This window comes from Botryllus schlosseri, chromosome 4 (genome assembly GCF_051294905.1).
Source record: "Botryllus schlosseri isolate E-star chromosome 4, Bs_hap1, whole genome shotgun sequence".
Lineage (NCBI taxonomy): Eukaryota > Metazoa > Chordata > Ascidiacea > Stolidobranchia > Styelidae > Botryllus > Botryllus schlosseri.
The window spans coordinates 26,865,759-26,883,185 of record NC_137239.1 but is presented as its reverse complement, the minus strand read 5'-3'; the positions used below and the strand labels follow the sequence as shown (position 1 = coordinate 26,883,185).

General features: G+C 40.4%; 1 protein-coding gene across 1 annotated transcript; it reads right to left on the bottom strand.

Moving 5' to 3' along the window:
- Positions 1-684: 684 nt before the first annotated feature.
- On the bottom strand, positions 685-7,320 carry LOC145438360 (choline/ethanolamine transporter flvcr2a-like). Its single transcript, XM_080315758.1, has one exon. It carries the CDS (start codon positions 2,173-2,175, stop codon positions 757-759), a length of 1,419 nt encoding a protein of 472 aa, XP_080171884.1. The 5' UTR covers positions 2,176-7,320; the 3' UTR covers positions 685-756.
- Between the last annotated feature and the right edge of the window lie 10,107 nt (positions 7,321-17,427).

Here is a 17,427-nt window from a genome sequence, read left to right as displayed (position 1 = left end):
ATTATTTCGAAGCGAATTCTGCAGCTGCATTTCTTGAAATATGTGGTATAGTGCCTTGAAAATCCGCGCCTTCGATTTGATAAGAACAAGTGCCGAAAATCCTTTGCCAAAAAGATAGGTGGAGGGGAATATAATAATAACGCGTAACGGTTCCGACGACCGCTTTGGGTATGGTCGCAACAAAAAGGCAGGTTTTTAATGAATCACGCCCAGCGTAGTCATTTCTGTTCCCAGCAGCTCCTCTTAAAATTAATCTGGAATAGTGACTATATGTAGGCTATATCACAGGAGATAATGGATTCAGCTGCGACGTTTCAATTCCTTTATTGGAACACATTAGGTAAAAAAATCAGGAATTTCGATTTCAAACCACTGTTCCTTAATTTGCCGAGATTAACAACTTCAAATCAAAAATGTTTTGTAAACATTTCGAATGCACCTTATCGCTGATTGACCTTGCTACTCCAACTGTTTTTTAGATATATTTTATCCACAAATCCCAAAGAAACATCTATATACATTACACAGTATCAGTAATTAAGCTATTGGCAATGTGACAATTATAATAAGTATGTCTTATGGGTATAAGTGGGTACAAGTTGACCTGGAGTTTAAACTGTGCCAGATAGTTATGTCCATCACTATTTCTGCTACTGCAGCGGCGGAGTAGTTTTGGTAATACAGTTTTTGGTTTCAAGGTTGTTTATTCAATCAAGGAAACTATTTCGAGAATAGACATGGCGTTTAAAGTTTTTTTCATTTGCTTTTAAGATTCGACCAACAGAAGACATACAAAAGCACGGAAACGAAGAAGAAAGGTAACGGAAAACACGCTGCAACGGCAACATTAATCGTATTTATCAACCATCTGACAATTACTGTGCTTATTGGGATGCTTATAACCGATACACAACTCGCAAGGCAAACTGCTCTTAACCGAATAGCAAAAGGTTGGTCGATCATTACCGCTACTGTGCGATGTGTTAAGCAAACGTACACAACATATCTCGTACTTTCAATCAATGAAATGGAAGCAATCACTAAACCCTGGGAACGTAAATAATCTGATAAACCTAATGGTAATGCCACCATGCCAACCATACTGCAAACAGTTAGCACGATTAGCATTAACCGTGGCCTGTTATACCGATCGAGAACGTATCCGGCAATTGCCGAACCAATGGAAGAAATGAAGACGTTGGACATGTAGACTGTTCCAGCATATGCATCATTTGTACCGGGGAAAGAAGATGTAATGATAGACGATAAAAGTACTTCGGTCAACGGCAAGGCAGTGGTTATGAAAGAGGTCGTCAAAAGCAATAAAACAAACGGTCGATTGTACCAAACGTTAAGAAACCGTTTCCAATCATCCTTGCAATTATGTTGTTCAATGGGAGAACTTCCTTCATTTGTCCTTCCGGATACCGCTGCTTCCGGAGGTGTTTCAGAAACTATCACAAATGACGTCACAAAGCATATGAACGATATGAACAACAAAGCACCGAATACAATCAAGTACACCATTGAATATTTTTTGACTAGCTGACGTTCTTCGAGAGTATCAGTCATGTTTCGGGAAATTTCTGTCGCTATGTTTCCAATACTTCCCATTGATCTTGTGGCAACAGCATTCGACAAAATCGAAGTTATCCTTCTTGCAACAAGCGGAAACGCGACAGCTCTGCCACTTTCATACTTTGGAAACCAATTCATAGCCAGTAATTTCAGCAGCACTACAGTTAGCGCTGATGACGCTCCAGTTAAGGCTTGACCGAGCATCACGAATGTTAGATTACTTCGAGACGAAACACCAAATGTGATAAACGCATTGGCAACGACCATAATACCAGAGCTCAATAAAGTCATGTTACGAAATTTTGCTCTGTCGCTGAAGAAGCATACGATGATTCCGAATGTCGCTCTCGTTATATAGTTGATGGCCGTCAATACGTCCACTGTGGCAGGATTAGTGTTGAAGAACTCGGCTGTGATGTCGTTTATGAAACCGAAGAAGGACATGTTGAAAATATCCAGCATCAATATAGAACTGACTAGCAAAAGCAATACCCATCGTTTGAAGGATATTTTATAACGTTTTCCATGTAGTTCGAAAGTTTCTTGTCCTTTCGTCAACTCAGAATCGGTTCCAATCTCTTCGTAATCCGTATTCATTTTCAGGTATGGACACTTGGACAGTCAGTCCTTCGATACACGTTTCGAATAAATAAATACTTGACTATATTTGCAGCCTGTAGTGTACAGGATATAGCCTACGTCTGATACCTGGCATAAGATTCATCCACTATGACGTCCGCTAAAAGGCACATAGCTGAGAAGCATCATATGAATTGCAACATGTTTGATATGTTGATTAAAAAATCAAATTCACCGCAATGATGAAATAACGTGCCGTATCGATCAGCTCCCGCTTCCTATCATGTACAGCAAAATTTCCGGCAAATAGATCTGATTTTCCAGATGCGGCCCATGGCACGCATGTATGAGGAACCGAGTCGCCGAGTGCAGTGTTTCTCAACCTTTTGGACCTCGTGGCACCCTTTGGAAATGAAAAGTTGTTCGCAGCACACCAGCACAGTGATTCTGAACTTTTTTGGCTTACGGCACCTGCAAACTACCAGAATACTTAACAGCACTCACTTCAGCAGTAATGCTGACTAATGCGACCACCTCTGCGGTCAATCCAAAATGTTTTTGTATTAAATGGAACAGTTCTAGCGAATACAAAACAATTTATTGAATTTCGTCACAAACAAGGTCAGTGCGAAATTTGCGCTTGACTTCTATTCTTTCAATGTCTGAACGCACATTCGATATGACCAGAACGGAAATCCGGTATCGCACAGATCCGGGTTGTAATGACTTGAGTCAAGACTCGACTCGAGTCACGACTTTTTGATGACTCGACTTGACTCGAGTCATTTTCCCAAAACACGGAATTGACTCGATTCGACTCGAGTTAATCTGTGTATTGACTCGCCTTGGACTCGAGTCATTGCGCATGACTCGAGGCTCAGACGGCCAAGACCTACATTTCATTATAATTTTCTATAATAGTAAAGTAATCAAACTATTGGTATTTCGTCTATTGGTACTGGTACTTGAAAGTGCGACCAGACTGCTAAAATCAGGAAAATTAGTAGATTATAAATGCGAACCATTCGATATCACCAGAGTTTAAAAAGTGGGTTAATCAAGACTTTAACTGGAAACTGAGCAGTCGACGCAATGACTTGGACTCGGACTTGACTCGGGTGTGAATTGAAATGACTCGACTGGACTCGAGTCAAAACTATAGAAATGAGATTGACTTGTGACTCGGTGCCTCGTGACTTGGTCACAACCCTGGCACAGATACGACGTGAAAAATTGAAGTAAAGGCACGATTTCGATTTTATTCGTTTCGGATAAATGGGAGAACATGCTACAAGTTCCCGCTCATACTGACGACGATTTAAATTTATCTTGTGATTCTCTAATTTTATCTGTTGAAGATATCTACCAAATATGCTAATATCTCTGGACATGACCCAAATACGTCTAGTAGTGGGATCATTTGACATGGGAATCGTCTTCAATTAATCTGCAGTTTGGACGCAAACGTTGTGACCATTCCGTACAAGTCGGAAGAATAACTTATTTCTCCGCTTCCGTGTGATGCTTTGTATTTTTAGTTGGTACCTCCGCTACCACATGACTGGTCTGTTGCGATCTAGCCGAAACTTCAAACGATTTGGTAAACGACTTTGCTAAGTGTAGCCAACTGATATAACTCGATCAACCTCAATTCTCATATTCGTCGCCGGTAATAACGTTGTGCTGCAAACCTACATTTTACCCGAAATGCCGGCATAGCAATGTGGATTGTAATGTTTGTGATTCGAATTTGCAAACGCGAACGTCACTTCCAAAGGAGTTCATTTCTCGCTGGTGATTGGGGAGACAATGAGGATTAGAAAACTGCATTGTCATACAGGCGCCGCCATGAATGCACTCTATGCGATCAAACAACGTATTGTCCAACACTAAATTCAGCCTTCAACGCACGCGATATGTCGGGTAAAGCGAGTTCGCGGGGGATATTGATTGCGGGCATAATAACAATTTAGATTTGTCAAATGAACATTGTACAAACTCCACATCAAGCTCCATTTAGACTGTTGATCGTTTGCTATATACTAGAATTATTTAGCGCATAATTTCAAAATTTAGAAGAAATCGCTCGCGGCACCCTTGCAAGACGTAAATGGCACAATAGTGTGCCGCGGCACGCCGGTTGAGGACCAACTGCTGTAATGTATAGGACATACGTCTGATACCTGGCATAAGATCCATCCACTATGACGTTCGCTAAAAGGCACACATCTGAATTGCAACATGTTTGATATGTTGATTTAAAGATCAAATTCACCGCAATGATGAAATAATGTGCCGTCCGTATCGATAAGCTCCCGCTTCCTATCATGTACAGCAATATTTCCGGCAAAGGTATCTGATTTTCAAGATGTGGCCCATGGCACGCATGTATGATGCAGAGCATGGTATAGTATGAAATAGAGTTGAAATTTTCCATGCTACATACCCGTCTCAATCGTTCCATACCATACTTAACCATTTCCCATACCTAGCAACCTTCTTCCATACCATATTTGATGCTTTCTCCATACTTTCGCAACTTGCCCAATCTCTCAAGTGATATTATATTTTTGATGTGTGGAAATGTACCGGCGTTTATAATCTAATTATTTTGGATGAAATTATCCATTTAAACAGCCTTGATGCATCAATGATATCCCCTGTTTATTTACATCACGATGCCATCAGCGATGTAGGTTGCCTAATTATCGAAGACGGGATTATTTGGAAATCGCAACAGAATCTCATGGCATGTAAATCTAGTGTGGCAACGCACTATACTAGCAGTAATATAATCTGCAAAATTTCATAAAACAAAGGTATCGTCGAAATATAAGATCGGTTCCCAACATTTTGTCTTCATTCTCCACAACCTGAAATCGATATCTCCACCCTTTAAAATTGTTTCGTAAATCGGTGAAAGTTTAGACCTCTAGAATTGAACAGCCTGCAATAAAATTAATGAGCAGTGAACTGGTAACCGTAAACGTAATGTTGCGCCTCCGTAAAATGTATATGTAAGGTAGATAGACAGAAAATAGGAAGGGTTTGAAATGTTTCCAAATGTACCGAGGTAGCATCAATTTACATGTGTAAATGCCGAATAGTGCAAAGGTCAGATAAACTTCCTGGTGTTGACGAACTTATATTGGTATGGTAGGTATAAGGCGCCATACCCTAAGCCACATTTTTGCATGCTACTATAATTAGATAAGAAAGAATTATGTCATTTCTGTAACGAGTCCGGCTATGCTATCAAAATGGCGAGTCCGCGATCTCCCATGAATACATATTTCAATCACAACATTTCGCATACGAATGAATAACAACCTATATGAGAAAGATCGCGGGCGGACCCGTTGGTACAATTGTCTTCGTTACATGATGCTATTTCGTGACCTCCTTATCTGATGTCAAAAGATATTGAAATCGCCAAAACGTAACTGCTGAGGACGCACACAATTTCACATTAGTATTTCTTTTCTGGCAAATAATTTTCCCCTGCCGGCTGGCATTTGTCCTATGGGGTTCAGATCGCCAGGACAGGAACGGCGCCAGGCCGCCAGCCATTTAAGCGCATATGTACAATCAAACATATACATATATATATCGAAGTTTTCGGTCAGCACAACGGCATTCCTTCTCGGCTAATGGTCTTCTCGCTGCTGATCGTTCTGACACACTTCTCCGAGTCGCATGTTACATGGCCTATAACGTCATATTTCTTGGTGCGTCATGACACGGTAAATGGCCGACGCCAAATAAGTGCCCATTTTTGGGGAAGGGTACCCTATAATCAAGATATTTGGCAACTCACGCGCAGCGCGAAAAATGTTTGAAAAAGTTTCATAAATTTCCCAAAAAACTGATATATCTTATATTAAATCACGAAATAATTTGGGCCCCCCTAGGAGCTAGCTCGCCCCCCCCCCCCCCCCACCCCCAACAACACACGCGTCCTCTTCGTCCAACTAGCATAACTACCATATGGTAGACTAAAAAGATCATCGCTCATCAGGTCATATGCCGGACCTGATTTGTGGAGCAGTTTGTCGGCTATCCGGGAGTCATCGAGCATCTGTCCCGTGCACATCCAAGTCGAAACACAAACAATTTTTCTACTGAATCAATACAGTATACTGTACTATTTAGCCCTCTAGTTTACTGGACCACGACCTGACATATTGATCTCGGCTTCCGACAAATGCCACCTTTTTGCCATAGGCTATTTTTCATTCAGAGTGCATGCGCCTATCCTTTTTTCCCTCGCCTATAGGCCAGCTATAGGTGGGTGTCTGATTTCGAAGACGACTCGCCTCAAGTCGTCTCGACACCTTCCTATGTTTCATTGTATCGCAGTCTTGTGGTGTATTGAAATGATGAAATTTTTAACGGTAAATTGAATTGAATCAATAAGTAGCCTAGGCCTACCTGGGTGATTCGATTTGGATTTTGTAAAAAAGTGAAACATCCCTGCTACACTTGATCAAAAGACACAGTATTTTTTGACCTTGAAAAGTCTAATTTTGACAAAATTTTACACTCGCATGTATGTAAATTAGGCGTTTTAGCACATAATGTTAGAATTGTACCAATTATCTTATTTTCTGGTTGGAACTATCTGTCCATACGAAGATGTTTGGCCTGAAAAAAAGTCTTTGAGTCAAAAACTGACAAATTTTTACATGAAAAAACTTTATTTTAACGAAATCTGGACCTATGAAGAATTCCAGTAGTTACATTACGCAATATGGTCTAAATAAGTAAAATAAATTTGCAGTGCAACGAAAGATACTTTCCTACATTCTCGGGTAGAAAGTCTCCTGTAGCTTGCCAAGAATGGAGAAAGAACGTTCAACAGCAGCTAGTTGTTGGCTAGCAAAACTGAAGTTGTGCGTTGTACACTGCTGGCGATACACCGTGTTGCTTGCTTCATTCTGACAATGTTGCGTACAGTACACTCTATAAAAGAATTTTTCATCATGTGCCTCTTGATATATGAACCAGAGTGTACTCAAAGGGTTAGGGTACACTCTATATACACTCTGATATGAACCATGCAATGCCCACGCAGTCTTTCTTCAGTTAGGATATGGCGATGAGCATAACACCATGTCACCTTGTTTGTTTTACTCGACCTTTTATGATTCACAATGGGCAGATAATCGACCGTCGATATAGTGAAGCGCGACGTAGTATAGCGATGCAGGTCGCGACGCTGTTGAGACTATATTGAAATTATCGAGTACTGAGGAAGTCAGACAGACATAGGCGCTTTGCGTATATAGGTACAGCTTTCTGTCGTTTCTCTATGCGCAGAATAATCAATACGGCCATCTTTATTTTGTACAAGGAGTATAATCGAAAAAAGGATCATAATGAACATAATATGATGCTTGAACCAAATGAAGACGCCCGTAAATATCATGCCATTCACTACCAGGGTTGCCAGTAAATTCGGCCCTCGGTAAATTCGGCCATGACCTCGGTAAATTCGGCCCTCCGAGAATATTGTATTAAAATGTATTACCAACCGGTAACATGAATTAATTACATAATTATACTATTATTAAGTGATTTGTATGTCAGGGTATTCGTAGATAGCGTAATCGTGGGAGATAGCGCGGATATTCACGAGGCCGAATTTACCGATGGCCGGATTTACTCGGTAAATTCGTCCCTCGGAAAATTTTGTATAAAAATGTATTACCAACTATTAATGTGAATGAATTACATAATTATATTATTATCGAGTGATTTGAAAGTCAGGGTATGCGTATATCACACAGTCACGGGAGATAACGCGGATATATACGGGGCCGAATTTACTGAGGACCAAATTCAATCGGTAAATTCGGCCCTGGGAGAATTTTGTGTAAAATTGTATTACCAACTATTAATGTGAATTATATTATTATCAAGTGATTAGGAGGTTAGGGTTAGGATTAGGGTTGTGATTAGGGTTATGATTACGGTTAGGGTTAGGATTAGGATTAGGTTAGGGTTGTGATTAGGGTTAGGTTAGGGAATGTTATTGTTGCCCTGGCCGAATTTACCGGGGGCTGAATTTACCGAGGGTCGAAGTGACCGAGGGCCGAATTCACTGGCCGAATTTACCGAGGGCCGAATTTACTGGAAATCCACTACCAGTATAGCAGGGTTCCTGGCACAACAAGTGGTATATGTGAGCGAGGCGATTATATTGTGACTTGTACGGGTATTTTATGCGATGAATTAGAGTTGTAGTTCAATATTGATGGAAGTCTGCTACGGTATTGTATTCCCGTTTGAAAGAGAGAAATAGAATGTGTAGCCTACTGCATTTCAGCGAATCTAGCTGTGAACCATGGTATTTGCCTGTGTTCAATTACTGTTATGAATTTGATATACGGGTGTTATGATTGCGCATTCGTTTGTAAACATTAGGTACAGATTTCGACTGAGGACACATCAAAAAATATTAGTTTACAGCACAATGAACAGTGAGCACATAGGCTACAAGGCAAATTTGACTCGGTCGATATATTGGGAGTGAAGCAACGCTGTCATTGTTGATTTTAGGCATCCCTCTGCTAAAATAATGCTCTAATATTGCTGGGCAACATGTGTGATGACGACTACATTGAAGCTAAAGTGATTAAACTTGAAAGACGGTCGGACGAGAATGGATGTCTTGATGACGAGTCATTGGTTAACGACTACGCTCGGGAGCTACTGACGGTGTCTAGTATGACAAGGGTGAAGAACATACCAATGACCCGAATCTGCTCTTCCCTTGATAGAACATGGGGTAATTATATGGGTTCACAAAAGGAACCTTCCAACAGTCTCACTGCCGGTGGAGCAAAATCACAGAGCGTTTTTAAGCAAAGGGAATCGTCTGGAGTACCTAGCTCGCTATGCAAAAGGACTCTGCATCATGTGGGGCTCCGAGCGGACGATGTTGATACCGAGGATACGTCTCGGCAAATGAATAAACATCAGTTCACAAATAACGATTCTGTAAACGCGAAAGCTGCCGAAACGAGTCAAACATATTCGGAAACTCACAAACGCAAACACTCGGATGACTCCGCTTCATTTGATATGCATTTAGCGGAAGTCAAAGATCTGCCGTTGAATGATTTCATGTGCCTCGACCACGCTTTGGCGAAAATCAAAACTTGCACCAATTATTTATCGGAAATACCTCCCGGAAATAAAGATAATTGCTATTTCCTGTTCGATAACACCCTGAATAATCGCAGACGCGAGGCCAAATTGAAGCGTGTATTTCACGACGACATGGGGGCTTGGTCGAGGAGCAGGCAGGCTTATTCTTATTACTTGAAAACTTGCGGGACCTATAAATATCTATATAAACCATCCAAGCAGAACGGTGCCTTTTGCACCCTTAGAATGAAAGAATATGTACCACTGACGCCACAGCCATCTGCCGAGGAGGTCATTAAAGTGGGTCGGTACTATGCGACACTAAAAAGTAACCCTTCGTTTCAAAAACGGATAACCTGGATAGAAACAGACCAGCCTCCAGGCTGCAGCGATGTTTGTCTTATCGAGTATAAAGGCAAAGCAGGGAATTGAAGTAATGACTGTAAATTCAGGGGTGTCGAGTTACTCAAGTTGGGTCGCGGGCTGCATTCAAACGTTTTTACTGCTCGCGGGCCGGACCATTCAAATGATTCCAAAATGTTACCTCAAAATCCGTACCCTTGTGTTTGGATCTCTTGAATGTAACCGATTATAAGTAGGGATGGGTATTTTGATAGTCGAGTCTGAAAAATGATATTTTTTTAGTCAACCCATTAATATTAGTGTCAGTAAAATTTCCAATTTCCCATATTGATGAATGCTACTTCATCTTTTGTCAATAGTGTCTTTGTTTTCAGATCTCAGAATATAGTAGCCCTACAGCTACACAAATGTCGGCTTATCCCTAATAGAGCACACAACGGAAGTGCCCGCAATATATAATGATGGACGAATGCAACTTTTACTAGGTTTTGACAGACATGTGTTCGCACTCCGTGCAGGAAAACAGCATTTGCTGCTTTGTAATTGTATTTGCAATGACCTAATTATATTCATTTAATTTGTAATTTTTCCATGATACTGTGTTGTTGTCTTTTCTCCTACATCCGTAATTTTTATTTGATCTTATGTTTTAAGGGTTAAGACTTATCTGGTAAGATGCTCCTGATCTGGGTCACTCGACTTTTCTGACTCTGTTATATGCAGCCTCACGGCTACACCTTGCTGATATGTATATCACATTTCACCCGATTGCATTTTTATTTTGTATAACATTGATTTCCACGGTCTACAAATGAAAATTTTCTCTCACTGTAACTGGAGCATCATGTATTTCGTTAAATGCAGAGGTCGTCAGACGTCAGTAACAAGGTACTTCTACTTTTTGAAGTATTCAAGTAGGTTTGCCTAACTGCAGTACTTATCAAGCAGATATGATTTCAGGCTGCTTCCACTTCAAACTAGGCCTAGAATACTTGAACTAAGAAATTGCTACTTCTACTTTTACCCGAGTAGAATTTACGTTACTTCTACTTCTACTTGAGTACCCATAATGACTACTTGGACGTAGACTTGGACAACATTGTTAAAATGAAGTAACACGGTGTGTCACCAGCAGTGTACGCACAACTTCAGTTACGTGATACAACTATTGGAATTCTTCATAGGGCCAAATTTCGTTAAAATAACGACCGTACCCTTGTGTTTGGATCTCTTGAATGTAACCGATTATAAGTAGGGATGGGTATTTTGATAGTCGAGTCTGAAAAATGATATTTTTTTAGTCAACCCATTAATATTAGTGTCAGTAAAATTTCCAATTTCCCATATTGATGAATGCTACTTCATCTTTTGTCAATAGTGTCTTTGTTTTCAGATCTCAGAATATAGTAGCCCTACAGCTACACAAATGTCGGCTTATCCCTAATAGAGCACACAACGGAAGTGCCCGCAATATATAATGATGGACGAATGCAACTTTTACTAGGTTTTGACAGACATGTGTTCGCACTCCGTGCAGGAAAACAGCATTTGCTGCTTTGTAATTGTATTTGCAATGACCTAATTATATTCATTTAATTTGTAATTTTTCCATGATACTGTGTTGTTGTCTTTTCTCCTACATCCGTAATTTTTATTTGATCTTATGTTTTAAGGGTTAAGACTTATCTGGTAAGATGCTCCTGATCTGGGTCACTCGACTTTTCTGACTCTGTTATATGCAGCCTCACGGCTACACCTTGCTGATATGTATATCACATTTCACCCGATTGCATTTTTATTTTGTATAACATTGATTTCCACGGTCTACAAATGAAAATTTTCTCTCACTGTAACTGGAGCATCATGTATTTCGTTAAATGCAGAGGTCGTCAGACGTCAGTAACAAGGTACTTCTACTTTTTGAAGTATTCAAGTAGGTTTGCCTAACTGCAGTACTTATCAAGCAGATATGATTTCAGGCTGCTTCCACTTCAAACTAGGCCTAGAATACTTGAACTAAGAAATTGCTACTTCTACTTTTACCCGAGTAGAATTTACGTTACTTCTACTTCTACTTGAGTACCCATAATGACTACTTGGACGTAGACTTGGACAACATTGTTAAAATGAAGTAACACGGTGTGTCACCAGCAGTGTACGCACAACTTCAGTTACGTGATACAACTATTGGAATTCTTCATAGGGCCAAATTTCGTTAAAATAACGATTTTGTCAGTCAAAACATTTTTCAGTCCGAGCTACTTCGTAAGGACAAATAGTTCAAACCAGAAATGAAGATATGTACTAAATTTCTAAAATTATGTGCGAAAACGCCTAACTTACATACATGCATGAGGGCAAAATTTTGTCAAAATTCGAGTTTTTTAAGGTCAAAAAATGTCAATATTTTGATTTTTTAGAATTAGATCAATATCTTCCATTTTTTAGGTAAAAAAATCGCCCTATCCATGAGATCAGTTACCCTGATGAGTGAATGATGACATTACATGAGATGAGGACCGTTATCTGCTGTTTGATATCCACTGACGGCCAAATCAACTATGATATCGAATACAGACTTGCAGAAGCGATGTTTTTTTATAATCAATAATGATCTGATTACATTTTCATCTGAACAAGACACTCACATGTCAGGACCGCAACTGCCGCACCCCAATTGGGGGGGGGGGCGCCCAAGCTCGAAGGGGGTCAAGAATTATTTCATGAATTAACATAAATTATGGAGTTTTTTGGGGGGAAATAGATGCAACTTTTTCAAAAAAGCTCGCAATTTCATGTTGCCAAATATGTTGATTATTGGGTACACCTTTCATCTAGAAAAAATAGGCATGATTTATAGAAATGGGCATTTCGGCGTCACGACGCACCAACAGTAACACATATGAAGTTATAGGCCATGTAACATGCGAATCCGGGAAGTGTGGCACAACGATCGACAGCGAGTAAACCTTAGCTGAAAAGAACTATGCCATTATGCTGACCGAAAACTTCGATATATACATTATACAATATACATACATATATGTTTAATTGATCCATATAGGCGCTGGCTCGCGCCGAATGTTCCTGCTGTCCTGGCAATCTGAACCCCTAAGACAAATGTCATCACGCAGGGAAACATTATTTGCCAGTGAAGAAATATAATTTGAAAACATGTTGTTTAATTATTATTTACGGCCCCTTCATTTTCGAAGACACCTCACTCAGCTCGAGTGGTAAATCTGATTGCGCGAGCATAGAGAGTGAATAAAAAATTGATAGCAATATATAGGGGAGACCGGGGACAACAGTTTTTGTATTATCTAAAATTACGTGTTTTTCTCGTGTACATTTTATTTCCAAAGTTTATATAGAGAAGCCAACAACTTGATAGTTGATATAAAAACTAAAATGTAACTCAATCAACAATCAATCATGGAAATTTTAGATCGCAAAAATCGTCGCTCAAATGCTACAATCGCCCCGTACCCAGGGGCAATTGTAATGCACATGCGGGGCAATTATAACAGTGTTATTTCATTAGTTGTAACTAACAACAAACGAAATGAACAACAAAAAAGGAACACAAATTGCATTATTTTGTTTAACTTAAAAAGAGAAGTTTGAACGCTTCCAGGCCAGTTTCTACATATCCCTGTTCCAGGCTATATGCCCCATCGCATTTTTGGCATCTGAATAAAGTATCACCCTTCGTGCCTTCTGCAAGAGCTCAAAGTGTACAAGAAACACATTCATTTCATCATCTCCCTACACATATTCTACCAAGGTGTTGCAGTTCAGCGTGCATAGTGGGTCGGTCACCTGCGAAGGTGCGAAACCAACCTTGCTGAAATATCTTGGTGGAATGGGCCGATGATAGTATAGCAAAACGAGGACGCAACTTTGTGTGGCGTCAAAACTATTGGCATTCCTCTGTTCTGTACAAAATTAAAAGTACTTCTACTACACACCAAATAACAAAATTAAAATGGGCCATGCTCAAATTCTGGGGATGAGGATTCAGTCATGGGCAAGTTCTTAATTGACCATTGAAGGTCGATACACAAAAAGTCGATCAACATTAGAAAGGGTAGTAGAATCACGGAAATGACCGAACCCTATGATTCACATCACCACTTCTGTATGGCCGTTCCGACAGAGGATCGCTTGTTAGAATTAGTATGTCAAGGTAGTAAATGTTCTGGTATTGAACTTCTGGCTGCTGCAAGACTCATCTGCAGTAGATAAAATGGTCATACCAACAGATGAACACAGATGTTCATCATCGAAAAACTATTGTAACGGGGCAAAAGTAACAGAGTGTTACAATTGCCCCTGGCACGCTCGATCATGATTAATGTGTCAGTATGGTACCTTCCCGGCGATGCAAATCCTAGGTTTTCTATCATCACGATAGACTATTTGGTAACATTGTTACAGCTACATATATTAAGTTGTAACCAAATGAGGTATTATTCTTCGGAACAAATTATTCCAGACTAGAAAATAGTTACCAAGTGTTCAAAATTTCGTTTTTCTTTTCAAATGATTTCGCGTCGTAGCTCAACGCAATGTTATATATCATTGCTCAACGTAACTTCAGGTTGTTAGGAGACATAACTACCGCATGGCGCATGTGCAGATTGTGCACTCAAAATGTGAAGGCGATTTCCCCATCCTACTAGCGATGAGGTCGATTGTTACATTTGCCCCAAGTTACATTTGTCCCCGGCCTCCCCTATGCAATTCCCAATCATATTGACCGATTCAGTAATTCATTATAGATAAATTTCCGTCTACGCGCGTTTAGGGGATAGATGTCTCGACAAACAGTGAAACAGATTTCTCTACTAAGTAGTGGCAAAAGAGACATTCTGATGGGGGGGGGTCTAAGCCACCCACAAGTTGGATTTATCGCCCTCTGGGAGCCCAAGATCAACATTTTTTTTGGGGGGGGCAGACCAAGTGCTGTTTTGGTCCCGCATCTACCTCGACCTAGTGCCCTATTTCTTCGATGTTTGTCTCTATTCCGCGGCTCTATCAATTCCCTGTAAGTGCGCTCTTTAATCGGGTCTATTTCAGGGCTCGTTTATTGCCGTAAGAGAAACGACGCAGGGGAAGAGCAGCCCAGAATAACCTCCGACGCGGATCGCCCGTGCGACGGGCGCTTATCGTCACCGCCACACGCCATCCCCCGGCAATTTTCATAGATCAAATTATAAACAAAGCTGACGTACATGACTCTCAGATTCATGGATAGGCGACCGAGTCGCAATAACATCATCGTTTTCACCAATTAATCCAAATTTAGATAAGTCAAATCATACTTTGAGTCGGGGAAGGGTTTGGTCGGTCTATGTTTGGTTCTCAAGTTTATTAATGTTCCATAAAGATCCCTATGTTCATTAGCGTCATAAGTTTTATAAGTTTCATGAGTTATTAGCGTTATAAGTTTTATTAGTCTCAATAGTTTTATTAGTATCATAAGCTTCATCGGTTCCATTAGCTTCATTAGATTAACTACAAAAGAGAGGCATCCGCTTTCAGTAAATGATTTCGTCTGGTCCATTAGTCTAATTAGCTTCATTATATAATCCCGTTCTCCTCACTCTGGTACATTCCACGCGAATGGTTTCTAGTAATTATACCGTATCGAGAGTGGAGACGCGTGATACTACAGTAACTTCTTCGTTCCATTGCAGCGAAAGGCGATATATCCAATCCATGTTTAGGGGTGTCTGGTTCTCTGTTTAACTTTAGTCGCGCCAGTACATATTATGTCGATCCGTCACCGTGGATAGAATTTACAAGGAATTTAATGATGTGACAGTATACCACATTAAGCATCACTGATGATCACCGTTGTTATATAATTTCATTTACAAGCTTCTAAGAAACCCGGTAAATATCACGTACAGCGCAGTATGAAAGATTCAGTGAGCCTAAATAGCTTCAATGGATACTATAGCAAGCCGCGACATAACGAAGCGATGCAGGTCAACGAAGCTATTGAGACTATTGAAACGATCGAGTATAGTATGTGTATGAGGAAGTCGGACAGACATATAGCCTATGTCGTTTCGCTACGCGCGGAATAATCGATACGGCCGCCGATATTTTGCACAAGGAGCATAAAGAACAAAAGGACCATAATGAAACCCAATGAACATAATATGATGCTTTTACCAAATAACGACGCCCGTCAATGTCATGCTATGTGGTATTCACTATCAGTATAGCAGAGTTACTGGCACAAGTGGCATATATGAGCGAGGCTATTATATTGTGACTTGTTCGAGTGTTTTATGCGATGGATTAGAGCAGTAGCTCAATATCGATGGAAGGGAAGTCTGCTACATTATTGCATTCCCGTCTGAAAGGGAGGAATCGAATGTGTTGTGTACCGTTTGGCCAAATCTAACTTTTGCCTGTGTTCAATTACTGTTATGTGATATACGGGTGCTAATTGCGCATTCGCTGGTAAGGGACAGTTTTAGAATGAAAACACAACGAAAAATATTAGTTTGCCAAATTTTCGAATCGGGATAGGAGGACACTTTTGCAAATTTTCAAACTTAGAATACCGGGGAAAAATCTTTAAAAAATGGTAAATTTTTCCCAGTTCGTGATCGGTTGACTAAAAAAAGTCAACTTTCTCTCTCAGCGCCCAAAATACAGTTTTTTCTTCACGTTAACAGGTGGTTGACTAAAAAAAGGTCATCTTTCCAGCTCAGCTCCCGAAATACTACTTCGGTGCTGATTTATGGTATCTCAGTCCAATTTGGCAGTAAATTTGACCAAAATTCTCAAAAAAGAGGACAAAATCTCAGAAAGGAGAACCGCATTTTAGAAAACCTGACAGAGGAGGACAAATCCTCTTAACGGAGGACGTATGGTAACTCTAGTTTACAACGCAGTGAACACTGAACAGTGAGCACATACCAACCGCGCTTAATTTGACTCTGTCGATATATTAGGAGTAAAGGCACGTAGTCGGCGTTGTTGATTTTAGTTATCCAGTTGATTTTAGGTATCCCCGCCCAGCGGCCCCTGCTAAAATACTTCTACATTGTTGATTTTAGGTATCCCTCCGCTAAAATACTGCTCTAATATTGCTGGGCAACATGTGTGATGAAGACTACATCGAAGCTAAAGTTATTAAACTTGAAAGGGGGTTGGACGAGAATGGATTTCTTGATGACGAGTCATTGGTTAACGACTACGCTCGGCAGCTAATGGCGGCGTCTGGTATAACGATGAAGAACGAACCAGTGACTGGAAACCCCCCGCCCCTTGACAGACCGATGAGTAATTGTACAGGTTCACATAAGGAACATTCCAACAGTCTCATTAACAGTGCAGCAAAATCACAGAGCCTTTTTATACAAAAGGAATCGTCTGGAGTGCCTCCGCAACCTGTGAGGTTCCAAGACAATGTTGATACCGAGGATGTGTCTCAACAAATGAATGAACGTAAATTCGCAAGTAACGATTCTGTAACCGCAAAAGTTGCTGAAACGAGTCAAACATATTTGGAAATTCGAGAGCGCAAACACTCAGATGACGCCGCTTCTTTTGATATGCATTTAGCGGAAGTCAAAGAGCTGCCGTTGAATGATTTCATGTGCCTCGACCACGCCCTGACGAAAATCATTACTTGCACCAATTATTTATCGGAAATACCGCCCGGAAAGAAAGATAATTGCTATTTCCTGTTCGACAACACCCCGAATAAGCGCAGACGCGAGGCGAAAT